This window comes from Salmo salar, chromosome 11, assembly GCF_965601325.2.
Source record: "Salmo salar chromosome 11, fSalSal1, whole genome shotgun sequence".
NCBI classification, from domain to species: domain Eukaryota; kingdom Metazoa; phylum Chordata; class Actinopteri; order Salmoniformes; family Salmonidae; genus Salmo; species Salmo salar.
The window spans coordinates 10,694,149-10,720,623 of record NC_138301.1 but is presented as its reverse complement, the minus strand read 5'-3'; the positions used below and the strand labels follow the sequence as shown (position 1 = coordinate 10,720,623).

At 43.3% G+C, this 26,475-nt stretch overlaps 1 protein-coding gene across 1 annotated transcript; it reads left to right on the top strand.

Annotated features, from left to right (window-relative positions):
- The first annotated feature begins 77 nt into the window (after nt 1-77).
- On the top strand, nt 78-24,495 carry LOC106561953 (cyclic AMP-responsive element-binding protein 3-like protein 1). The gene is made up of 12 exons (XM_014126428.3): nt 78-461; nt 9,926-10,130; nt 12,822-12,988; nt 13,833-13,917; nt 15,861-16,018; nt 16,608-16,757; nt 16,986-17,044; nt 17,611-17,679; nt 19,752-19,851; nt 20,229-20,358; nt 21,165-21,414; nt 21,623-24,495. Exons 1-12 carry the CDS (start codon nt 360-362, stop codon nt 21,657-21,659), a joined length of 1,512 nt encoding a protein of 503 aa, XP_013981903.1. The 5' UTR covers nt 78-359; the 3' UTR covers nt 21,660-24,495.
- The last annotated feature ends 1,980 nt before the right edge of the window (nt 24,496-26,475 follow it).

Genomic DNA, 26,475 nt, shown 5'->3' with positions numbered 1-26,475 from the left:
AATATAAAAAAGAGACGGGGATGTGTGCAGAGAAAGTGAGGCGGTAACATCATGAATATTAATCAGGTGATTTGTTCCTTAGAGACAGAGCGCAGCTGGATGTTGCTGATTTGATTGAACTAGAGGACACCTCGCATCATAACAACGCATATAAAATCAAAAATAGTATCTTAATAAGCACTACACGCTGTTGAGTCGCCGGATGCAAAACAACATTAGAGTTGTATAAGAGACAGCTCAGAACAGAGTAGCCTAAAAGAGCTGCTGTCATCGGTTTTTAACATTTGAAACTATTTACCTTTTATTGCTTTTTTGAAAATATATTTTTATCATAGAGTTTAAGTATAGCAATTGCACTTATGGACACCATTCTGGACAATTTCGCCCCGGATAAACTTTTCCCCACTGCCAACCTGTTGGACCTTGAGGATTTGAATGAAGGGGATTTTCTCAACAATGTGGTATGTGCAGATGTTAATTCTTCTATTCTACATATTATCAACACTTATCTTTACGAACACGGTGATTGACAAACTGTAATGCAGCATAAATCGTGTGTCGCTTTTATTCTCCAAATGTTTGATATATTATTCGGCTGTATGCCTATGGCCTATGCGATCAATGCTTCAACGTCTACAGTGTCAACTGTGTTCCTCTGTCTCGATTGTGATTTACGTGTTAATTACGCTGTAATAACCTGATTTATGGATGAATTAAGCTGTGAGTCTACACTGCAAATATCCAATGCACGTCAGAGAAAGGTGCTGGGTTCGTCACATGCGTGTCTGAAACGATTACGAAAGATAAACAGCCGGCATGTAAGCCACTGCTGTTTAATTTGCCCAGCTGTGCATTTCAGCAAATTCTCTTTTCGCAATCGTGCCGGATCTAAAGTGGGCGTGTTAGGTGGAGTTGATGCTGCTCACGCATCCGGCTTCAGTGCATTTGTAAAGACTGTTGTGACAGATGTGAAAACTATCACACTTTTATGATGGCCCTCGATAAATGACTCTGATCCAATTGAAGAGAATATTCCTCATGTGTTAGTTAAGTTAAATATTCAGCACATTACACACAGGGATCAAGAGTAAATGTCACTGGAAAATGACAAACTGTACCAAGACTTCACAACACCACCACAAAGAGATGCAGTACATAATTGTTACTAGGTGGTGGAAAATTGGACCGGCCAATGGGCTATTGGAGAAATGGTGAGCAATCTGGTAAGGATCCCATTAGGATTTGTATGTTCCATGATGACTCATTCTTCTGAGGAGAGAGTGGTGGTGATTCGTATCTTTAACTACTCCCTTGATTGGTCAATGTTTCATCTAATCCGAACACCCATAGGACATATAGAGGTTTAACTGGAGATGCTTCACACATATGAATGGGAAATGTGACATAATGTGACATAATGGCATTCACACTGAATCTGCACATCAGCTCAACTAGTCATGCACTTGGGACACTTGAGGATGATTGTGTTCTCAATGGGGATTTGATAGACTTATACTAGACTCAGATGTCCCTCCACATTCTCCCAGCTGTGAGGGTATCTATCAAGCCTGGCCCCTGGCCCTCAAAGGCTTGATTGGGGTTGGGAGCTTTCTAGGGGACAGAGACAGGGAGGAGAGGACCAGTCTGACTTTAGTGTGAATAAGTTCAGATTCTAGCAACTGACTGCCGTCTCAGTGCTGTGTGAGAGTGAATGAGAGCCCGTGTGTATGTGGAGGGTGCACCCCTCACCTGTCTGCCACTGCTTCCCCCTGCACAGCCCTCTGTTGAAGCCCCTCTGTAGGCAGAAGCGTTGAGGCTGGCCCTCTTCAGTGAAAGAACCCTTTTACGTCTTTAAAAATGACAACAAAATTACACACTGACAGCCTTGGGGGAAGGGTGGGGAGAGGCAAGTAATAGGCAGTATTTGTTTTACCAGCTATTATGGGGGTTTAAATATAGGTGGGTCATTTAAGGATTTCAACTGTTTAGGTTTCTGTGTGCTATTTTTTTTATTTATAGCTTGGAGTTAGAATTCCATGGCTGCCTTGGGGTTTTCCTATGCTGCCTTTGATGACCCTCTTGCCAAGCACTTAAACACCCTACATGTTAGGTAATTGCATGGGTGGGTAAATCAGATAAGCTGCAGGCTATTGTGTAGCCTTTTAAGATGAGAAAGTGTGGCCACATTACCTAGGATACCTATGGTGTAGAGATTTGCATACTGTTATGATACGACTTTCAGAAACGTGTCAGAGGATGTTCGTTCCTTTTGCATGGATTACAGACTGTAATGAGTTCGCAGGTTATCTTCATATTTGGCTGGTCTGATCAATCCCACTTTACTTGAATGATAAGAGCAATGCCTATCGGATAAAAGGTCAGGGGCATACTGTAGTTGACTACTGAAGTTAAATATTCACTTGAATGGATGCACAGAATAGAACTGCACCTGCAAGTGTCGCATTGCAAGTGTGTGTCTGTGTGGAAGAGGGGTGATCCCAGCCGGCAGGTGACTGGCCGACACACCTGCGTCCCACACAAGCCAGCAGCTAGTTCTGCTCACAGATGATGGAGCGTGACTGGGCATGCCAAAAAACTCCAGCAAGTCGGGGCCTTGCAGTCGAGACACACTAATGTAGAGTGGGGGTGGAAAGGAGTTTTTGGCAGGGGGTGGGGGTAAAGGGACCAGCTAGCTGCATTCCTTCCCACTAGGTTCCTACAGGGACTCATTGCCCTGAGCTTCCTACTGCTGTTTTTGGAGCCAGTCCAAAATGGATGGCTATGACAAAGTTATGTAATATTTTGAAAATTCATGCATGCATGCAAAAGAAGCCAGACAGAAACCAGTCTACCAAAATGGCATCCCATTGGCTCTTAGTTCTTCACAATCACTTCTACTTTCTGCTACATGTGTTCTCTGCTGAGGAGCATAAACCCCGGCTACAAACTTCCACTTTCAAGTGGTCAATAAAGTGATTCTACTCTATAGCTTGATTAGGTGTGAGGTGAGGTAGACTTGAAAATGGCTGTCTAGCACGGATCACAACCACCTTGACAGAGCTTGAACAAAATATAAAAGAATAACGGGCAAATATTGTACAATCCAGGTTTGCAAAGCTCATAGAGACTTACCCAGAAATACGGACAGTTGTAATCGCTGCCAAAGATGATATAACATGTATTGACTCAAGGGGTTGAATACTTATCTAATCAAAATATATTCATATTTTATTTTCCATAATTTTTGGGGGGAATTTTTCTTCCACTTTGACATTGCAGTGACATTGCAGAGACATTGCAGAGACATTGCGTAGATCGTTGACAAAAAAATGACAATTAAATCCATTTAAATCCCACTTTGAAAAGGTCAAGGGGTGTGAATACTTTCTGAAGGCACTGTACTGTATATACTGATGTGTGTCTGTCATGGAAGGCTCAATAAAGAGAAACGTGACAAACTAAGATGCTAAGATGTCATGAGAAAGATTAAGCATTCGAGGTGCTATTATCAGTCCTTCAACTTTGTCTCTGAGGTGAATATCAAAGGTGTGGTGATACCTTTCAGTCAGGTGCAGAGCACACACCATAGAAATAAGCTCTAACCTGTGGTAGTTGCAGGCTATGATCAATTTAGAAAGCATACACTGTCAAACCAGTCAGTATTTTATCTTTGGTGATGGTGCGTGTCTCTTATATTGTCCTCACTGAATTGTTAAAAATGCAAGTCATACTTTTTTTTTTTTTTTAAAGAGATCCCCTTGTCTAAATTCTCTTAGAAGAAGAAAATGTGGATTTTAGAAGATCTTAGAACTAGAAATTATGTGTTTTCTATCAATATACTTTTGAAATATATTGCATGATGGAGCCATAATGGAGCCTCCAGCTATATTATGGGCCTTTCCGAAATAGTATATTGATTTAGAGATCTGGGTAATAGAGCTTCCACAAATTTGAACTGGACCAAGTTCTGGTGAGCCTATTGTCTATTTTCAGGGCAGTTCTCCTGTACTTTATTTTATTTTTACATGAGTATTTCCTTCACCCATTTCCTTTTCATTACATCCTTGAAGGTATCACTTTGTTTATCATCTTGTAATAAGAGGACAATGCCCATTGTAGTTGAAGTACCCACCCATCCTCCAAGCTTACAAAAAGTCTGTTGCAGGTTATTTTCACAGTGGTTGAAATTTTAGGTCACCTTATGAACGTTAGCCTTGTGGTTTCCGACTAGCCTATATGGTACTAAATGAAACTGTGAGTTTGAGTATCGGGTATCAAGAGACAAGTAGGAATGTCTATTTAATCTTATTTTATTTTGTATAAAAGGCTAGTGGGCAGTTTTCTCAGTCTGTAAATCAGTCCTCTGTTGTAGTCTCTGGCAACCAGCTCTGTAAATGAAACGGCAGAACAGAAGAAAGCAGACTTTAATCTGGAACACATTGTTAGGATGGAGCTCTCAGGGATAGATTTCAGGGAGAGGCTTGCAGGAGACATAGCAGGGACAGTTCTAGGCAAGTCTTTTTGTCATAATCATCTACACATCTCTATTGGAGCAGTAGGACTGCCTGAACATGTCAGACAAAACCTGTCTGAAAATCCACATTCCATATTAGTAACCAAATGAAGTCAATTAGCTATCTGGCTCATTATCTGTTTATGATTTATGATTGGAAGGATAAGACTAAACAGGGTTGTTATCACATTTGAATGACTGTCATACTGATATGAATTGGATTCAAATATAACAGTTGGATTCCTGTTCCCTGGCCCATTTCGACCGCAGTTCATTCATACCTCGCCTCGCTGGTTTTCTGAGACCGAGTCAACATTGTAGACTGGTGTTAACCTTTGCTGGAACAAGGCTGTAGATTCTTTCAAAGCGTCCAATGGTAATTTTGATTATTTAAGGAGATAGTACTTGAAGTTCACACTTTAGTCAATTAAATGCGCTAAGGTCATTTATTAGTCACAGGAAGTGCAACAGGCAGTGAGAAATTGTCATTGTATTGAGAAGTGATTAAAGTGACTTTAGTTTTGTAGTCCACTTGGTTGGCCACAGATGCCATAGCAAATTAGAACTCCAGACTCCCAGGACTCTGGAGCTTCAGACTCCCATCCCCCCCCCCAAACAATAATATTTTCTGGGCTTCCTCTAATCTAGCACAGACTCTAAATGGATCCAAACAGTCCCTTAAAGGTCAGGAAACCAGTCAGAGTGACACACAGAAGCCTGTCTCCAGTGGTTGTGGTTTTCAAACCCCTCTGCTTGCTAAAGAAAGCATCTGCACTGGAATTAAGAAACCAGGCCTTTCCACTCAGGAAAAGTGGGGGATGGGAGCTCATGGGTCTACTCTATACTTTAGGGTGCTCACCCGCTCCTCATGCAGAGGGAAATTCAGGCCATGGGACTGCTGACTGCTGCCTCAACCTCAACAGTAGATGAATAAATGAAATGTTGGACTCAGTGAGGAGCATCAGTCAGTGAGTGTCAAGTCTGGTTGATTTGAGAGCTTTGGAAATACCAGTGATTACATGCATAATACAGTATGTCAAGCAGTAGGTAAATTGTGTGGATTACGCATATGTCATTTTGTTGGACATCATTGTAATTCTGATGTAAACGGAAGCGCTACTTCCAAATGTCTTCCTCAAACAGCAGGTGGAAGATGAGAATCAGGGGATGTGGAGTGCCCACTTTAGCATTATGCATATCAATTGTAAATCGTAAAGCATCAGATGCATATCAGGCTCATCTTGTAGCATCTGGTCTAATTTGGGTGCCAGCGGCAATGTGACAAGAGAAGACATGTGACCTGGCCCTTAAAGTTGCAGATGTGAACATTTGGATGCAGTAGTCTCAAGTCCTAATGTTTGCACGCACTTAAGAGGTTTTCAATGGAGGTCAGATTAGGTCAAGCTGTCAAGACTTTATGGATCACAGCTGATTTGAATGCACATGCTTTTCGCTTGGAATTTCCTCCTCTCTTGTACTAATGTAGCGTGTCCTCTAGATAATATTCCTGTATGTCAAACTTAACATAGTCCAGATCGTAACAATCAAATTGTGCTCATCTTTTCTGCTGATTTTCAGTTTTGAACTTTTTTTTCCAAGTAATAATTGTTGTTAAAAGAACAAACTGTACTAACTGCTGCTTCTATTCTTTATCTTCTCACAGCAAGGGCAAATCTCCACAGAGCAGCCACATTTCAACTGCACAACAGTCATTCCTGCAGATCTGAGAGTCTAGCAGCTTTCTTGGCTTGGGTCCCAGGCCCAAACTTTTATTGGCTGATTTATTTTTCCTTTTACAAACACACATTTTCTCCTGCTGCTGAGCTGCTCCACGAGAACCTTGCACTCCAGTTTCCTTCTGCAAGTGCCTGGCTAATTTGCATGCTCCACTCTGATTGGTCACAGAGCTGACAGTTATTGTATCACCAGAAGGAATGCGAGAAGCACATTGGTATTACTATGAGCTGCTTGACTTCAGTGCAGCGTTTACTATGTCTACTGCTAAGACATTTATTTATGCTTTCTTTTCACCAAATGTGATACTGTGTGCCAGGGGAGAGTGCAGTACTTGATATGATTATGCCTCGCTAGAAATACTAGCACCACTTCAATGACAAGAGGGTAGGCTTATAAGGCTTATTTAGTGTGTGGTAGAATGTCTAGAATTTTGCAGATAGATATGGCAACATTCCACCCCTTCTGAACAAGCCAAACAAAACACTTTCCTTGTTTCCAATCACAGTTAGTACAATACTTCCAAGAATTCTGTACATTTATCCCTGTGCCTGTGGTTTCTAAAAATACACTATTTGGTTTCCAAATCCATAACTGCAGTGGGCGCTAACATATTTGGCATCTGTTATCATAGTTTGCTTTAAAGGGCAAAGCATTTAGACGGGCTGCTAGGTATCTGCACAGACAATGCTCCGGAGCCTAATTGCTCAAGCAGGGATGTAGAGTAGGGAGTCGAGTTGCTCTGGAGAATTTTAACCTCTTCGGTTCCCCATAGCGTAGTGGTCTATTTTTCTCTCTCTCAGCCGCAGAGAGTTTTAATGAGAGGGCTTCCAGAAAGAGTACCACCCAGCAGCCCTTCCCCCTCTATGGGGCTTCCTATCTGTCCAGACCTGTACCAGCTACCCCAGCTGGAGAGATGGGCCGGCGAGGGCTGAGGGAACATCTGGGGCAGCAGAAAGGGTCTTTTCCACACCCCAGACAGGGAAGATGTGTTTCCCTCAAGGTGCCTAAGTGTGTTTCTCTTCCCATCCCATTCTGAGAGACCTCTGTAATTATTGTCTGCCATCATCACCACTAAAATGATAGACGAGCGTAGAACTTGAGTGCCAAAACTATAATGAATTCTCATTACCTGTTTGCTGTTCAAAAAGCAAGCTTTCTCTGTCTCATTCTAAGCTGAGAATCAAAAAATTCCCTCAATCATTTCGCTTGCAAGTACCGTCCTGGTATGGCTTGGTGCACTTCAAAGCCTGCTGGCTGGTGCTCTAGCCACAACATACTTAGCAATCTAGAGACATTTTCAGATGAGGGGCAACTCCCAAAGAAACTGTGATCTTTTAGGCTTTCCTGCTTACATTTCTAGTGGGTTCATATGCAAACAATCGTCATAGTTAAAACATTAAAACATTTACTCCATCCCAAATATGACCCAAATTCAGTAATTGGGTCTCTTTAAAAGACAATTTAAGTGCCGTGTGGGAGAAAAGACCCCTCTGTCTGCCTCTGAAATTCCACATCTTGGTCTATGGGGTGCAGAGGAGAAGGCCATATGTGAAACTTTTGAGAGCTTGCATCAGCAACGGTTGCATCATCACCACCATCACAGACTGAACCAGAGTACCCAGAACCTCTAGCACGGGGACATGTGATGAAGTTGTATTGTGTTGACTTTATTCAATAGTTTTCCATTTGTTTGTTTTTAAAACGGCCTGTTCGTTTTCAAAGGAGCTAACTACCCATGCCAAATTTCAAATTTGGTCAATTCTGGCAGTGTTCCAACCCGACTGAGGCTACAGCCTGCTGCCTTCAAAACCAACCATTTATCTGTGTAATATACACATTGTGACTGTGTTTGTCTTTTTCAACCCCCATAATGTCCACCTTATTCTTGGCTTGACAGTGAAACATAGAAACATAAAGGTCAGTCTGGATTATCTTGGGCACATCCGCCACACACGGTGCACAACAGGAACCTCCTGCTGTAGATGAAAGGGTCTGGGTGGGACTGTTTATCCTGTTGCGCACTCAGCCATAGTGGTTAGTGTGCCTGCTGACGCCAATGGTGCTGCATCAGTAAATAAGCCGGATCATCTAGTATTGCCAGTGTGCCTTTCTTTAAGCATACACTCCTCTCGAACTGACATCAGCTCTATTTAATGGTGTTTGATATCCGGTTAAGTTTTGTGTACATAGTTAATGTAGGAGCAAACTCAGGTTGTGAGTGAGTGAGCCTTTTATACACTCCCTTGCACTTTATCCAAATCCTTATCATGAGAACATGACAAGTAGAGTGAATGTGTAGTACTGATTGGAATTGATTCACCTCCACTAGCAAGATCATCTCATATGTTAGGCCTAAATACAATGAGCAAATGTAGATCATTTGTCTGTATGATGATACAGCCTTCCGTGGGAACACAGGGCTTGATCTATGTTGGTTTTCCTGCCACCGAATTCACAATGTTTAGGCGCGTGAGAGGCCCAGCACATGGTGAAACAGGGATGTCTTTGGTTCTGTGGGCAGCGTACATTGCGTTCTGTTTGACAGCTGTTCAGCTCTCATGCCTGGGTTACAGGTTCACACCTCAGACACTCCCCTCTACAGCAAACAAACTGCCCCACAGGTCGCTGTACTGTGAATAGTTGCACGTGTCTCATACAACTCACATACAACTTCCATCACCATGGTAAGGGATGGAGCGATGGTGCCTCTGGAATTCTATTCTCTGTGATTCATGTCAACCTACCTTCAAAGCCATACCCAGAAGCAAGCGATTATGTGCAATTGATGTCATTAAAGATGTAGATATGTTCAAATGAAACACAAAAATCTCCACAAGTGTTCTTATTTGCAGGGTGATTCAACATGTCTCAACATGTCTGTGATAATGATGTCCTTCATTGCAAATCACGAAGCCCTTCAGGCTCTGGATTGAATAATACAGTCGTTGTATTGACTCCACAGTGCTGCTACCATCTTCGTTTTTGAAAATTATTTCTGAGCTGTAAGTAATATATATATTTTTTTAAATCAGATAATGGGCCTGAAATAATCTACGTTCTTCACATCACGTTTACTTTTGTACAAGTTCATTTTATTACAGCTCTAGCTATTATAAACTCCGTTGATTGTATTTCCCCTCTGCATATCATCATGGGTGATATAAAGTCTTGAGAGCATAGCTGTTACACATCTGGGAAAACGAGTGGAGCATGTTGGCCTGTTTTTAATTATAGTTAGTCATGTTGGTCATTGTGAATGACATGCAATTAGTGGTATGTGTCGTTGGGATTCATTAGGCATAGCTGGTTTGAGAGGAGGTGGAGTGTAGAGAAAGTAAATGTGAACTGGTCTGTAATGTGGAATTCAGGGGTTATCCGGAACCCTACAGCCAGAGTACCAGACTGTGTCCCTAGGGATTTTAATAGAGCTGTTCTGATTCTGCACACCAGCAATGACTCACTGTCTGCTAGCTAAACTAAAGTAGTGGAAAAACTGAAGCCTGCACTGGTGCCCTAATGCATAGAACCCAAGGACTCCATGTGTGAAATGGTATGACTCATACTTCCAAGAGCAGGTCTACATTTGTATATTTTGCTATGGGATTCGATTACATGATTTTCTGATTAAAGTCGGTCTGATGTGAGGAATGTTTGTTGGTGATGTTGTTTTTGCAGCACTTCTCGGAGCAGATGGAGGACTTCTCCAACGAGCTGTTCAGCAGCTTCTTTGATGACCACCTCCTGGCCGACAGGGACCCACTGCTGGACATGGAGATGGACCCACCCAACCCTGACATCCAGCAAGAACACAGCTACTCCCTGAGCGGAGACTCGGCCCCCCAGAGCCCCTCCATGTCCATCAAAATAGATGAGGAAGCCGGTATGAAAGCGTTCTTTTTGGTTCTTCTTTGATCTTGTTCATCATAGGTTATCTTCTTCCCAGAACCCCCCCCCTCCCCCCACACACACACACACCTTATTATGCTGAAGCTAATTGGCAATTCATTGATGCTTTGACCAAAGTAAACAAGAAACGATACATCTACAGCACAATGCTTTGACTAAATATTACTTCAGGACAAAAACAAGAGCTCCACCAACAGGGCTGCTAGGGGTACAGGGTCTTTAGTTTGATAGTAGTGTAAGTCCTACGTCACTAGAATAGCTATATCAGATCTGTATCCGCGCTCTCCGCTCCTGCCCTATCTCCCGACGCTCCCGTGCCGCACAGAGAACCCATCCAAGGAGACGAGCTCGCATAGTACACTCCCAGCCAAGCCCTGCCCACCCTGGAGGAATCAAGGAAGCAAGTCAGGGGATTCCAGGCAGTCAGCCAATACACACACACACACACACACACACACACACACACACACACACACACACACACACACACACACACACACACACACACACACACACACACACACACACACACACACACACACACAAACACACACACACCATGTGGCTTCTGCAGCCCTTGCAATGACTCCAAGCTGCAAATGTTTCTCCTTTATTTCCCTTTTGTGCTTGGGGCCAGGGAAAAAAAGAGCCATAAATAAAAAAGGGGATCTACTGGTGTGGGGGGGGGGGCAACTACCTCTCAGAAAGGGTTGCATCACGCAGAGTTTTACTTAGGGCTTAGGGTAGACTGAATGCATAACATTGGACTAAACAGTGTGTTAAAAGCCACAATCTCACACATGGAATGTTAAATCACTGGACCCCAAAAATTATACAGGAATCCCCAGTAAGATTTTACATTTTAGTCATTTAGCAGATGTTTTTATCCAGAGCGACTTATAGTAGTGAATACATTTCATACATTTATTTTTTTTCTTCCCCGTACTGGAACCCACAACCCTGGCGTTGCAAACACCATGCTCTACCAACTGAGCCACAGGGGACTACAGATTGATGGAACAATGGATGGAATCTAATGAAATGGATTCATATGGGACCATGGCCACACACATTTGTTCCACTGAATGTCAATATGAAAGTGTGCATGCAGATGCACAGCACTACCATAGCAGTCAAGTTCCCAAACTGTGGACAGAGTAGAGGCACCCACAGAGCACTGCTGCCAATGCAGATTTGATTCCCCCATCCCCTTTGCCTCAAACACTGTAAAAAGCCCATTGTTAAAGAGGTTGACTGTTAAAAGGGTGTGTCTAGATGCTTTACAGTTCCCCACCTAAGTGTAATGTGTGGAGATCAAACTGCCATCCCCTCTCATAGCCTGGCTAATGAGCTCCCAGGCCCTGCCCCAATCCACTCAGATGCTGAGTGAGGGGAGTCCGACTAACTGTACTGACCTGCCTGTAAACTTCAAAGGCAACCCTGATGCTTCCTCGGGGCCACGACACATGGCCTCATGGGTATGGGCAGGCTGTAGCCATGACATCCCATGAGATGTGAGCTACTGAATGTAATGTCATGTCTAGATACTGTACATAAAATGACCTGGATGTTCTGTTGGTTTGCATTCATTATTAATGATGACATGCCAGTTACAGTTAGTGGTGTCCTTGGTCGCATTCATTTAGGGCATCCTGTTGCTTCACTGATGGAATCTTCCCATAGAAAAGGGAAGGCCTCGTCATAACAGTGCAAGCCATGACTTGTTAATGTAGAATCCCAGGGAAAGTTGTTACTACTGTAAAATAAGTATTTTTGTTGTTGTCATTTAATAAGAAATATTTCCCTCATCTTACAGTCCATTATTTCTTGTGTTTGGCGAAGTAAAAATGTAATCTATTCCTTGTGGATAATTTAGGATGTTGCCAAGGTTGCCAATACTGTAGACTTTGCTGAGTGGATTGAAGATTTTGACGCCACTTTGGGTTTCCCCCGTGGGGTAAAGTCTGTGGACATAAAACCTTAGTGGGGGAGGGATTTACACCCTCCCAGTAATCAGTCTCCCACTGCTCCCTTTCCCCTCCTCGCCATGGGATTCTCGCCCACACCACAACCTGTCTTCTGTTAAGGAGCACAACTTGAAAGCCTGCCTACTAACTTTTTTTATAAGCCTCTGTAATGTTTTATCGATCCAATCGGGGTGCCAGCAAACAAATGAGGGAAAAACCAGGCTGCTAACGAGGACCCCTGGTTGTGAGTGCTTTTACTCCTGACTTTGAAACTACAGGATGGCCCCTCTTCAGGAGAGGCTTTGTACTCGCTGGCCTCTCGCTGTTTACCATCTTCACAGAGGTTATTAACGGAGGAGGAAACTCATTTCGGAGGCAGAGAGTCCCCAAGTTGAAGCTATTGATGTTCACAATCAGCTGCTATGCGTTAGCCCTGGATCATGAAGAGGATCCATTTTGTCGATGTGCGTCACACCTGCTGCTTTAATGTACACTGATCTGTCACCCAATCTTGCTCACCTCTAGTAGTATCCCAAGATGTCCCTTTGAAATACACCGGGGGGCCTCTTGGTTTGCTTCTTGGCCCCTGATGGTCTTCATGTAGAGTACTGTATGTTACAGAATGGCTAGTTATGTAATGATTTCCCTTGAGACATACAACAAATTAGTTGACCAAGTCTTCTTTTTCTTCTCCCCAGAGTTTGAAGGAATGTGGTCTTTCAGCCAGGACCTGACGGCCATCCTGGTAAAACAGGAGCCTGATCAACAGACAGAGCTTTCCTCTACAGTCCCCTCCATGGGGAACTCCTGCTTCCAGCCTCTCAACCTCGCCCCACCACCTCACAGGAGCTCATCGGGGGATATAGTAAGAAACCGCAGCCATAGAAACTATCACCTAGAACCTATACTAATCCATTACTAGGGAAAGAGTTTTTCCTGCTTGTCAAAAACTACGGAAGACTAAGCCTCTTTATAAGCCATAGGGATCTCTCCTGGCTTTCCCTTTCTCCTCTTCAACTAAAACTTGAGCTGTTTGAAAGACAGCTACAAATGTGGATTTTGGAGTCTAGTGTCTTGCAGGAACGGCAGCCTAAAATCTGATTTTTGACATAGAATGTAGTTCAAAATGTGATCGTTAAAAGGAAAAGAAAGTGATGTTGTAAGTGGAGGAAATAAACCATTCACACAGTGCACCCCTACAGGACCAGCACTGTGACTCATGCATCCTTGTCCATGGGAGTAATTCATGGCTTGTGGGGCTGAGGTGGGGCTTAGCAGTCAGATGTGAACCCCAGCACAGCTATTACCAGTTATCACTGGTTACCAGGCCTGTAGCCCTGCACACATTACTACAGTACCGTTTCTTTTCACAATGGTCATTTTAGTTTAAACGTCTTCAAATTCATAGGATATTTAAAGTTCTGTGAATATTTTTTAGGATTAGGGCACGGTAATCCGATTTGTTCCAGCTGTAAGAATGAACTATGAAAGTCTCACCCTTGTAGCCCAATGGCCTCCAAATGGTGAGGGTCCTGGCTACATGGTCCCTAGTTGGATCTCTTCCAAGAACCATTGGTGGAGATGGATTCCCTTTCTTCGGGTTACATAAATAGTTTGGAACCGTCTTCAGCTGTGTTTACTGTCACTTGGAATGTCTCTTGTCCTATACAAATACCAGGCTGTTAATAATACTATTGGTCTTATCCAAGGGCTCCAAAGAGTTGAACCTCAACCCCACACCTGCTATCAAAGATGAACCCAGAGAGGTCAACCAGTTCCTCAACATCCCTTCAGGTGAGAATAAATTACAATAAGCAAGATTACATTGACTTTCAAACATCCTTAAGGGCTGATGTATCCAGTTGTTCGAAGAAAGGTTCGATTTGAAGTGACCGCTCATAAAATGATTTAGATGCCTCAGTTTCTTTTGAGACCTTTACACGCTCAAAGACCCACCTCGCATCCTAAAGGTTATGCGCAGGTGTCACAGGTGTTTACCTCCAGTCGGTTCCACCATAGTGCCTTCTACGAGTGTGTTATTTATTTCGGGGGTGTAGAAAAACCTGCCATGAAGCGTGCGTCACGGTGACTCACTACAGTGTATTCCTGATGACACACCACCTGTGACCACTCTTCCAGACAGTGGTCTGCATGTTCTTTCTCCTGCATGTTCCCACTCTCTCTTGTTCATCTGAATTAGTCCAGCTTAGTTAAAGTGATTGTAAATGGCTAGGCTATAGTGGATAGGAATAACAACTACTGCAAGCAAGTGTGACACATAATGAAAACTGTTCCTTTTTGTGTATATTGTGTTCTTTTCCTAATAGGTATTTCACTATGAAACACTATTAGTGAGGCCTCATTTCAGATATGAAGTGTTTCCAATTATAGCCTGCTTGCTTTTCCTTTTCCAGTTTTCGCCTACACATACGAGACGACACTGCCTCTGTTCATTCATGTAGTATTTTTCGGATCTAACTGCTAATGAAGGTAGACAGAAAAAGCCCACTGAGACGCAAATCCGCAAGTATATTATTAGAACAGTGGTGCTGGTGATTAAGTGCACTTTGTTTTGGGCGTTGATCTAACCAGCTAAGTAAGATTCTGTTCCCAACTCCTTTTCTATCCCTTCCTTAAGAATGGCAATATTTTTTGTTCTCTACACCAATGCCTTTTTTGATGTGCCCATATACTATCTGGCGTTCTCATTTTCAATATTTCTAACCGGAGCACCAGATTGCCCAATCCTTTTAAAGAGTGTATCAGAGAGACAGGGAAGGACTGCCCTCAGCTACAGCGGGATTCAACTGGAGTCGAAACCAGAACTGACCAGATACACCTGTAGAGATGCAGCTGGACCTGTTCAGCCACCAGCCTGCAGATTAAAGTAGCCCGGTTAAAGAGACACTTTTACTAGTTCGGGGGTCGCAGAGACGGCCTTTATGGTGCAGAGGAATACCTCCATATAAGACTGAATCCCATCTGGTGGACCATAAATCTTATGTTCAATAACCACAAGCCAGCAGCAGCACATGTCCAGTCTAGCCCTGCCTCCCTCCGCGGAGCCCAGTCTGAACAATAACGTCTGCGTTGTGTCTGCGTTGTGTCTTGACAAAGCCCATTTTCTCCTATTCTTCACCTTCGTTTCCATTAACAACAGAATAAAACCTGGGTCCTGTGTACTCTGGACTCACACCAAACTAAACCCATGGGTCATACCAGAATGGGTCTGGCCTGGTGTTTGGGAACTATGTTGGGGTAAATTCTGCCTGGCACAGATATCTTAAGAAAGCATAGTCCTCACTCCATCCCTGTCTGAGCTCAGTTCAGATACTTACACAGAGGCTACTGCTGACAAGTGGGTGGGAGGATGGGATCAAGCAATACGAATAAGAGCAGCACTGGCTGCCTTACTTACTGGAATTAAGCTGTCTCTTTGTTTGAACTGGCTCTGTCCTGGAAGTCATTTGCCATTTTAATTATGGATCTCTTGGCAAAACTGACCGTTTTATGAGGTCTGGATTTGCACCGCTCCTTTCCACTGTTTAAGTTAAATGAACTGTTTTCAGCTCGATCCCACACGACAGATGAAGTCAGACTTTTGTCCCCTAATCATACAGTGACTGTATGTCATCATGAGGTGTTGATGGACAAAGGCTTTGAACATATGGGTCATACTTGAAGTGATGCATTTCATAACCATTGGTACCCTATTTTTTTCTGTCCCCCCCCCACAGATGATCAGCTGCAGCTCCCCCCCACCCCTCCCAGCAGCCATGGCAGTGACAGTGATGGATCCCAGAGCCCCCGCTCCATACCCCCTTCCAGCCCAGCCCGCCTACAGGCCCGCTCCTCCGCTGCCATATCCTCCTCACCCCTCCTTACCGCCCCACACGTAAGTACTGAGGCCGCCCCCCCCCCCCCCCGACCCTCCAGCAGCGTACTGTTTGGCTTTTGGTAATGGTGCCAATCAGAGCGAAAGTGGAAGATAAATGTCCAATGTGCGTTTGTTTGTACATCAAGTTGTTTGTAAGTAACAAGAACTATGTTTAAGTTAATCCTGAGTCTGTGGGTGTGAGTGAGAGTGAGAGTGAATGTCAGTGAGTACATTTGAGTCAGTGTATGTGCGTGCATATGCAGTGTTACAGTATCTTAGCCCAAGGCTGATCTGTGGTATGCCTTTCCTGATGACTTTGGGCTGTGCTTTGGATGGTTCCCTATCAGTGAAGGTTCCCCAGCATAGCTCCAAGCCCTTCCTGTCAGTAGAGTCAGAGCCACCCACGATGAGCTGGGCTGCAGACAAACCCATCTGCTGGACATATTAGGAGTTCATATCCACATCCTCACACTGACCCTGACCAACCCTGACCACCACCCTAGTCTCTTCATTAGGAGCTGCTCTGGTGTACAGATATAATACACACAGTACCACAGATTCCCCAATTCATAACCAATTCATAAAATGTGTCCTTATTTCTCCACAGAAGCTACAGGGCACTTCAGGGCCCCTGATGCTGACAGAGGAGGAGAAACGCACCCTGATCGCTGAAGGTTACCCCGTACCCAACAAGCTGCCCCTCACCAAGACCGAGGAGAAGGCACTGAAGAGGGTGCGCAGGAAAATCAAAAATAAGGTACTCACCCTTACATCCTGGAAAGTGAAATGTTGATTCAGTCAAAATGATTCAGTATGATTTGCTTCCAGAAAATGTGTAAACTTATTTGTAACCGCAAAACTTATTTTTTTACCTGTAATCTCAAAGTAGTGTTTCCACAGGCAATGTTCATATTTTAATATCCTCCATTTTATCATATGAGCTGTTATTGATTTGGGGATCCCTCTCTCGCCCTTCTCTGTCTAGATATCTGCCCAGGAGAGTCGCAGGAAGAAGAAGGAGTACGTGGAGTGCCTGGAGAAAAAGTAAAAGCAGGACACTTTCCCCTTTCCTGTCTGCCAACTTTTTTTCCTCCTCTCTCATCGTCATTCCTGTTCTCCACTTCTTTCATTTCTCCACTCCTTCATTGTTTGATTGTTCCTTACCTAATGCCAATGGCGTTTGTCCATTAAAGCATGCGGTCACACAGGGCCATCTGAGTCACACAGAATCACTTAATCCACTCCAGCAAAGGCCTCTGTAGAGCACTGTTCCTTACCAGCAAAATCACTGACTTTCCATCCATGGTCATTGTTGTTTTTTTTTAGTTAATATGTAAGACCTAAGTACATAGGATTACCACTATACAGAGGTTACTATAGGATTACCACTATGCCTCCTAGGACTACAGACTGTGTTGTGTTAGCGTCCAATATTCAAGCTCTCTATTCCAATAGCCCATGTTGTCTGTGATCATCAAGAATGTGTATTTCAAATAGTCAGACAGCCGGTCAAACAGCCTAATTTTCCAGCACAGCAAGCATTTGTCTCACTCTTCTATTTTGTTCTATGTGCAGATCGAATGTATGGATGTGACTTTTCTGTCTCACAGGGTGGAGAACTACACGTCTGAGAACAGTGACCTGTGGAAGAAGGTGGAGACACTGGAGAGTGCTAACAGGTGAGCCATGACTTTGAGTGACAGTCTTTATGTGTGTGAGTATGTGCATGTGTGAGCACGCTCTGAGTGATGCTAGACACATCCCTGAACCAGCAGTTTCAATCAAGACTTGAATAACCTTTTCTTTCATGATACCTGCGTGTGATTTGACTGCTACTCAGCAGTGACTATGACAGCCTTCATTAGGTCGGGGGACACTTTCACAGCGTTGACCATTGTGCAAATGCAAGTTATTGGGCTCAATAAAATACATCACAGACTGCACAGACTCTAAAGGGATCACAGACTGTGCCAGCCTCTAATTTACAATAGGCATTTAAAGTTGCTTGGATCAAAGTAACAGCGTGACAATATACCTCTCCCTAATTACAGCACAGAGGGAAACATCTCAAAAAGTGCACACTCGAATCTGCCTCATAATAATTTGAGGCCCGAGAAGGAAACCACAGGCCTCCTACAAAGACAGATTCCTCTGACTCAGCTCCTAACAGGCAGTCGAAATGGAACACACAGGAGCCAGCTAGCAACAACGTGTGGGGCGCATGACCCAACAGCATATGCCTTGCCCTTGTCTGGTAAAGAGGGGACAAAATGGGCTAATCTGTCAATGCGAGATGGTAGACCAACAAGCAATCTTTTGTCCTGTTGTACTCAAGTTCATTTTTTTGTTGTTGTCTCGCATCTCGCACACAGTTAGCTGGATACTAAGTGCTTGCTGTACTTTAAATTATAACACCTGGAAAGGTTTGGTTCATGAGGAGGGTCCAAGGTAGCTCTTGAGAAGTTGAAGGAGTCACAGAGTCACTCATGCAGATGTTTCCCAGTCAAGGTCTACTAGAGTTTAAAAAAAAAAATATATTTACACAGTCTATTTTAGTCCCTTGGGAGCAATAAGGTTTATAGATAACAACTGTACAAGCACTGACCAACCATGATTCAATTCAAACGTGATGACGCAATGGACATTCCTCATATGGGACGTTAATGTTCCGTTTCCAGAGTTTCCATGAGAATTATCCTGTTAGGATTTGACCATTTAAAAAAATAAAAAATCACCTTCATATCCAAACGGACCATTGCATGAAGCTCTTCTTTTATCAGAATATACTGTATTTTCAATCTCTAGTATTAGCAGCATGCTATTTGGGATACCCCAGATACACAATTGTTATTGTGTATCTGGGGTATCCCAAAGGACCAATATCAAGTTAGTATAGCTGTTTGCATGTGTTTAAACTTTATTCCAGTGTTATAGTCACATATTGTGGTTATGGCAAATAGTTTCATGGTGTTTGGTTTATGTGAAAGCTAACACTGGAAATGTCTTTTCTACCATTAGTGGAAAACATGCTCCCTCTCGTGGTGAAAATAGGAAAGCTCAACAGTTATGCCTGTCTACAATGCAGTAATTCATGTCTAAAGAGGGATAGAGAGAGAGAGAGAGAGAGAGAGAGAGAGAGAGAGAGAGAGAGAGAGAGAGAGAGAGAGAACGAACTGTATGAATGAGGTAGAGTCCAAGTGGGCGTTGGTTGTGGTTTTCAATAGCTTTCTATTTGGGCAAAGCTTGTATTTTGTGGGGAGAGGGAGGGACTGTGGGAGCATGGTTCACACACTAGAATTACAGACGTCTTATATAATTTCCAGCTCTGTTTCCTCAATGTGTTATCCTCACATGATCTTTTTTCCCTCAGAGGTGAACTTCAGTGTCTTGGATGCTCAGAAGAGCCAGACAATTGTGATTCAATGTTAGTTGACTGCGTTCTCGCTCTATAGTCACAAATATAGCCAGATGGAGAGGGATTATTTTTGGGGACTTAACAATACATTTCTGGGAAATGTCACTGTCAGTCATCTGTGCGTGTTTGCGTGTGTACTATATGCGAGGCTTGCCTTGTGTTATCTAACTGCTGGAGCTCAACTGGATGATTGTAATGACTGACAGTCATTAATGAGTCTGCTCTTCTGGAGAACGTTTTAAGTTCACATGAGGATCAGTATTGTAGATTCCGTAAGTGAATACAGCTGTATTATTAGTCAATCTGAAACATGCATTCTCTTCCTCCTTTCTCCAGAACTCTACTCCAGCAGCTCCAGAAAATCCAGGCCCTGGTCACAGGAAAAGTGCCCCAATCCTGCAAGATGGCCTCCACGCAAACAGGAACATGCCTTATGGTACTTTGCATACTATTTATTCTCATACACACATGCACCACCATTATCACTCTCTTAAACAATGCAAAATCCCATACACATTTTCTGTGCTCTTCACTGACCTAAGATACTGTGCGTTTAATGTTCCGTGGACCTGATAGTCATGCCTGTCAAAAATGTAAAATGACTGCTTTGTTTGTGAAAAGACTCACTGCAATGGACAGGGACACTGGCTTATGGCCTGCCCTACCCTTCTATAACACACTGAGGCGACCCCATGAACTCAAACTGGCAAAAGCCTTCTCAGCTGGAGATCAGAACCTCACTAGCACACTGTGCTCATGTCGCTCATGTTGACCGTGTGCTTTTGTTGACGGTTTCTGGTTCCCTCCCGCCAGGTGGTGGCGCTGTGCTTTTTCCTGGTGCTGGGCTCCATTGTGCCTTGTCTGCCTGAGCTCTCCTCCCTGTCCCATACTGTGAAGTCATCCTCGCCCCTCCCCTCAGCTGACGTCTACACAGCCAGCCAGGGTATGTCCCCTACCCCTCACCTGTCACCTAGAACAAGGTTTCAGGACGCTCCGTCCTGGGGCCACCCGTGGGTCCATGTTTAGTTTTTTGCCCTAGCACTACACAGCTGATTATAATCATCAAAGCTTGATGATTAGTTGGTTATTTGAAACAGCTGTGTAGTGCTAGGGGGAAGAAAAACAAACCCTCTCCCATGGGGTGCCCCAGGACCAAACCCTGACCTAGATTTGTCTACCATCTACAGCATGAGAAACACAAAGTCTTTAGTTGGTTGTCCCATACATATCCCATATTTTCAGGGCATATGTTGCTTGCCCACCAGCATTTCCGGACATAATGTTAAAAGGAACATTGTGTAGTCGAATAACACATCAATGTGGCATTACATCTTATCTTGTAGTATTTCAAAAGCAACAGACTCAGGCGAGTATGTTAGCTGAAATCACAATATCCTTCTGTTATGATATTCAGCTTGATGACCACAAAATGGAAATCCTACATGGACCTACTGGCTACTCAGAATTGGTTGGTGAGGGCTGGGTTGCCTTAGAAACCTGAAGTCAGCATGGCACAGGAAGCTGTTATGAGTTGTTCTCCCTGGAGAACTCACATGACCGTCACACACCTGCTGAATAAAGATGGTCGCCCTGCTCACACCATTCCATTCTTCAAAAGAAACCTACTTTTTTTACTGTTAGTTTACATTTTCTTACAGTAAAGGAATGGTTCTACGTTCCTTTGTAGTGTTTGGAGGATTCAAGGCAGTGTTTAACATCCTCTATTTGTCTCTGTTTGTGTCTGTTTAGTCCGCTCCCGCAGCCTACTCTTCTACGACGAGAGCTCCTCGTTGGAGGATGGTCACGGGGGCCTCCTGAAGATGGAGGGGGACGGCTCGGAGGGGGCGCCCCTCGACTACAACGAGGACCGGTCGGCACGTGACAGCCACGGAGGCGAACACGAGAACACCAAGTACCTCAGCAAGGCTCGCTCCGACCCGGTGGACTACAACAGGACCGGCGCCCAGTTCCTCCAAGAAGAGCCGCAGTACCACAAAATGTAAGCTGAGGCCAGACAAGTAGGGCTGTAGACTCTGTCTCCATCTGTGTTAACGAGAGGATTCAGAACCAGGGACTATTTTATCAGTGGTCCTTGTAATTACTTAAACATCAACAAGAACAATTTATTTGAATGAGATAGTTAGGTTACCAGAGTTTGCTCAGTGGTGTATGTTGTGATACTGACGGACTCTTTCTCCCCTCCACAGAGAGCCAAACCCCGAAGGAGGAGCGGAGTACTTTTAACCTTTAGGGGCGGAGCTGCCAAAAACACACAGCTCTCCAGACTCCTTACCCATGTGGATGTGTAGTGACACTACGGCGCCCCCTAGTGTGCCATCCCCAACCCACCTCTCCCTGCACTCCCTGACCTCCTGCAGTAGCGCCCTGGCCTTCCTGTTCAATCTCATTCCCTGAAGTCCCAACCGATAGAGAGGACGAAGAGGGTATGTGAAGAAGATAGAAATGATGGGCATCTCCAATCAAAGCTCCACGGCAACTTTTCATCTTTGACTGCTGTGCTTGACTGGAGGCAGAAGCAGGGAGTGAGAGGGGCTTTTTGAAACCTCTGTGTGTAATGTGTGTCTGCCTGCACTTTCAAGTGGGTGAGTGTGGTTGCAGTGCTTCTGTGCAGATGAAGTGCTCCTCAGATTCCACCACACTGTTGCTTTTTCAAGGACTGCTAAAAATATTTAGAACACAGGAGGTACTTCAGGTGAAGGGTGTATCGGATCTATAGCAAATTGGATGGGAGGGTGAGGGGGATTTGGATGGGGGGGGGCTGTATTTTTAATTCCAGTTGTCCTGTTATAGAAATTCCCTCTCCTAATTCACAATTGGTAATGCAATTATTTTAATACATACATTTCAAAGATTGTCCTCCATTACCTTTCGCTTAAAATGCGCTCTAGTGCCTAGAATTATACGTCTTTCAATGGCATTTATTTGACATTTGACCACATTTTGTCCCGTAACGTTTAAGCTTGTATATGCATTGCACTTTTTTGTCTTCAGGTCGACCTTGCAAGCAAATGGGCATAAGTGCCTTCAAACTCTTTCAGTGTTTGTATTCTCACACCATCCACATGGGGTTGTTCATTTTATTATTTTACTCTTTATGCAATCTAAATCATATGTAATATATACGTATTATTGGCATCAAAAAAAGAGCATATTTATTTTATGCAAAAAAATATTGTGAACTTTTCTTTTTATGAATATCAATAATGATGTCATGTTTACATGATCTTGTTGTCTTAACTGTTACACAGTTTGTCTGTTTTTGTATTTATTTCTGTATCAAGAAAGTTTTGTATATATTGAAAAAACGTGAACAGGGACAATCAGTGTAAATACATACCAAGGGTGTACAATACTCCCTCACTGGAGCAAAGCCTTCTCTAGTCCAAGAGACTCTGAAAAACTGCTCATCTTTACAAAAATCTTAGTCAAGGGAATACATTTCCTCCACATTTAAAAAAAAATCATATCATAATTATGCTAAAAGTATATTCAGGCCTAATGTCATTGTGAATGTGAAAACATAGTATATTTGAAATTAAATATCAAACTTCAGAATCCTCTTGGGGGGGGAAGAAATCGCATCACAATTTACAGTAGTGCCCAAAAGACAGTTCACTCTAAAGAACACTATTCTGTTGATAATGCTTCTAAAAGACATTAGTCACTCCAACAGCAAAATAATACAAAAAGCTTTTCATGCAGAGCTATTGTTGTGAAAAACCTTGTTACATTGAATAGAAGATATGCTGGTGTTCCCTCCTCTTCCCGCTGTGTTGTTTGAGGGCGAGAAAGGGAGGGAGAGATTGTGTAAGGAGTGCGTGGGGCGCCCCGCTGACGCTCAGTGAGATTGCGTAATGCTAGGTAGGAGGGTTTGAGTAGACAGCCCAGGCTCTGTGGAGGAGGCATGGAGGATCTGGGTCAGCCAGTGGCCTTGGAGTCTTAGCTTAAAGTCCAGTCTGTTGTTTTTCATAGATTCCATTGCTTATCCACAACTGTGGCTTGTCTGTGAATAATCAGGGGAGGACTGATGAGTAATATGTATTTTACTCTAACATGTCATTAGATTTGCATTATTCATTTTCTGTCAAATGGTTTGTAAAATCACTACCTACCCTGTTAATCAGGTTCAGATTCATACAATTTCAAAATTGGTTTCGATTCCCAGCTGTCACCTGTCACATATCTTAGTGCACATTACCTGACCAATGTAGCGTTGGTTAACTGAGTACACTGATAATGTGTGTATATTGGAAATGTAGATTGCTTCCTGTCAAGATACTGTTTGTCTATGTTTGTCTTATCGTTTTATTAATAGATGTCTAACTAAGGTTCAACCAGATGCTCCGGAAGCTGACCAGCCCTCACCCACTTGCCTTCTATTAAACACACCTTTTACTGATCAAATGGTTGCTTAGTTGTCCCAACCCACCCCAGCCCCCTCTACCCTACCTGCCCCGCCATCTTTAGGTTGTCTTAAAGCTGTACCTGGTATAAATGACTGCTACTCTATATTCTATAATCTGTCCGATGTGCTGATCTTGAACAGGCTCTCTGATGACTGTGTCAACACTAAACCCCTTGTGATCATGCATAACACAGTACATCAAGTCAGACTGAGTTATCTGGTTGAACCAGGGTCAATCTTTTGTAATTCGTCCCCCAAATGTGTGGTAGAAACCTGCTTCAAAACCTGTGTGAGGGATTTTACAAGGCTGTTATAATTCAAAGTGAAATGATGCAAATCTTACCAAACATTCCATGTGTTTGTTGGCGTTCATAATGTGTGCCCTTTTGTACATAAGACAAAGTGAATACTTTTGCTGTAAATAGGGGGTGTATTTTTGTATTTGAAATGTATTTTGGTATTCACCTGGCGCCTTTGGGAAGGAACTGGCCAGTTGCTGACCTTTCACACTGTGGCTGTACAAGTAAAATGCATGTATTTCTGGGCAAGCCACAGGAGCCTCTCTGTATTGCCTTTCTGTATCAGTCTCTTTAAAAGTAGAGTTAGTAAGTAGAGTTAGTATCAAGCAAAATATAAAAAATTGCATCAGCATAACACCGTCTCCTTTGTCTCTGTGCCCTGATATTCTTGAGAAATGCATTCGGTGCAATCATTTGCATTCATTGCAATCTCGTTTTTGTGCCTAGTGGTTGTTAAATCATTGGAAAGTGCAGGCAAGCTTGATTCTCAGTATCACCACAAGAGGTCGTACTTTGTTAGTCCATCCATTTTGGCTAACCTGATTCTAACCCCATCATCCCTCAAAAAATAGACAGACCACTGTGAGCCTTCCTAACTGAATCATAAAACACTAACACACAAGTGGCTGGCTCCACTGTATTATATCAGAACCAGTTGTTCATAGCCTGCCCGGACATGACCCAGATTTTTATTGAATTTCTGTCTTGTCCATCTACTCCAGGGGGGCCAAAGGGGGTCAAATCCAGTCCAATACAGGGTGGTTTGAGTTTACAAAAATATATACAGTGTATTGGATTTTTTTTGGGGGGTGACTAACTCAATATACTTTAAAATGACTAAAACCAAATTGAAACTGTGTACAAATGATAATGTACCTATATCAATTGGATAGAAGACTAAATATGTCAATCCCTGAACCCTCCCACCAAAACATACTGAACAATGCATTGAATAGCATAAGTATTTGTTAGGTATCAATATAGACTCCCTGGAAACATAATCCCAGCTCTAAAACCTATGAGAGCTTGGAACAAGCCACTAAATCTAGAGGTGGTGAGCCAGTTCAATCACAAGGATTCACTGCCAATCCAGTGGCAGAATATCCCGTAAATGTGATAGAAACCTAAATGTTTATGTAATTTAGGGACCACGGTACAGTATTGTGCACAGGACGGCTTGGAAATGCACATTTTTACAAGATACAAAGATTGTTGCTATCAGAAATAGCACACACAATTTCTTTGCTATATTTTTATTTCATAAACACATAATTTCATCTGAGTAGGAAACAGAATGTCCTCTTTCCCCCTTGTTGTCCGCCTATATATCAACTACATGTCAGTGTGGTAACTCACTCTTTGTATTAGAAAGCGGGGAAGGGGATTTGTCCCAATATCATTTACCGTGCAGTTTTATGTAATCCTCATACAGTCCTTGGCTTAATCTCTGTATAAAGGTCAGAGAATGGGCTTTAGTTTTTGCATCCTCATGGTTAGGTGTTGCTCTCCTGTGTGCATCTTAATATATTTGTTTGTTTTGCACATATAAAAGAGCCTACCATGCCTGATATGACATTAATGTATTTAGATTTATCAATTCAATCTGCACATTTGCTCTGTTTTATGGAGAAGTGTTTTTAATGTATTTATTGTTACCGTGAGCTTTGTCCAGTGATGGGATATTTGATTCAGGACTCAAGACTGGGGTGCCATGGCAAAGAGCAGACAATTCTAAAGACTAGAAATCCCTGGCTGTCTGTTTCACACTCATTGTGACCCTAGTGAGCGGTTGTAGATGATGAGAGTTCATAGTCCCTCTCATTCCATGGCAACGTCGATTCACAAGGCTGAACAGTCTAACCTAGTTAACTCTTCTTCATCCAGCACGAACCACCCAGGGGGCGGGGGGGGGGGGGGGGGGGGGGGGCAGGGGGGCTAGTGCCCCTGTGACAACAATTTTGGACCCCCTTGTGGCCCCCCTAAATGTGGAGTATGAAATCATTTTTACATAACTGTAACAGTCGTTGTACGTAGTGGATCAAGGCGCAGCGGGTTGAGTGCTCATAGTGACTTTTACTGAACACAAACAAAACAAGACAAGAACACGATCGATCGAACGAACGAACATGATTGCAGGCTAAACACACAGCTATGCAAACAACAACTTCCCACAAAGGGACAGGTGAAAACAGGCTACCTAAGTATGACTCCCAATCAAAAACAACGATGTACAGCTGTTCCTGATTGAGAGCCATACCAGGCCAACAAAGAAATACACAACATAGACAGAACATAGAAATACGAAATAAAGAACATAACCCAAAAACCCCGGAAT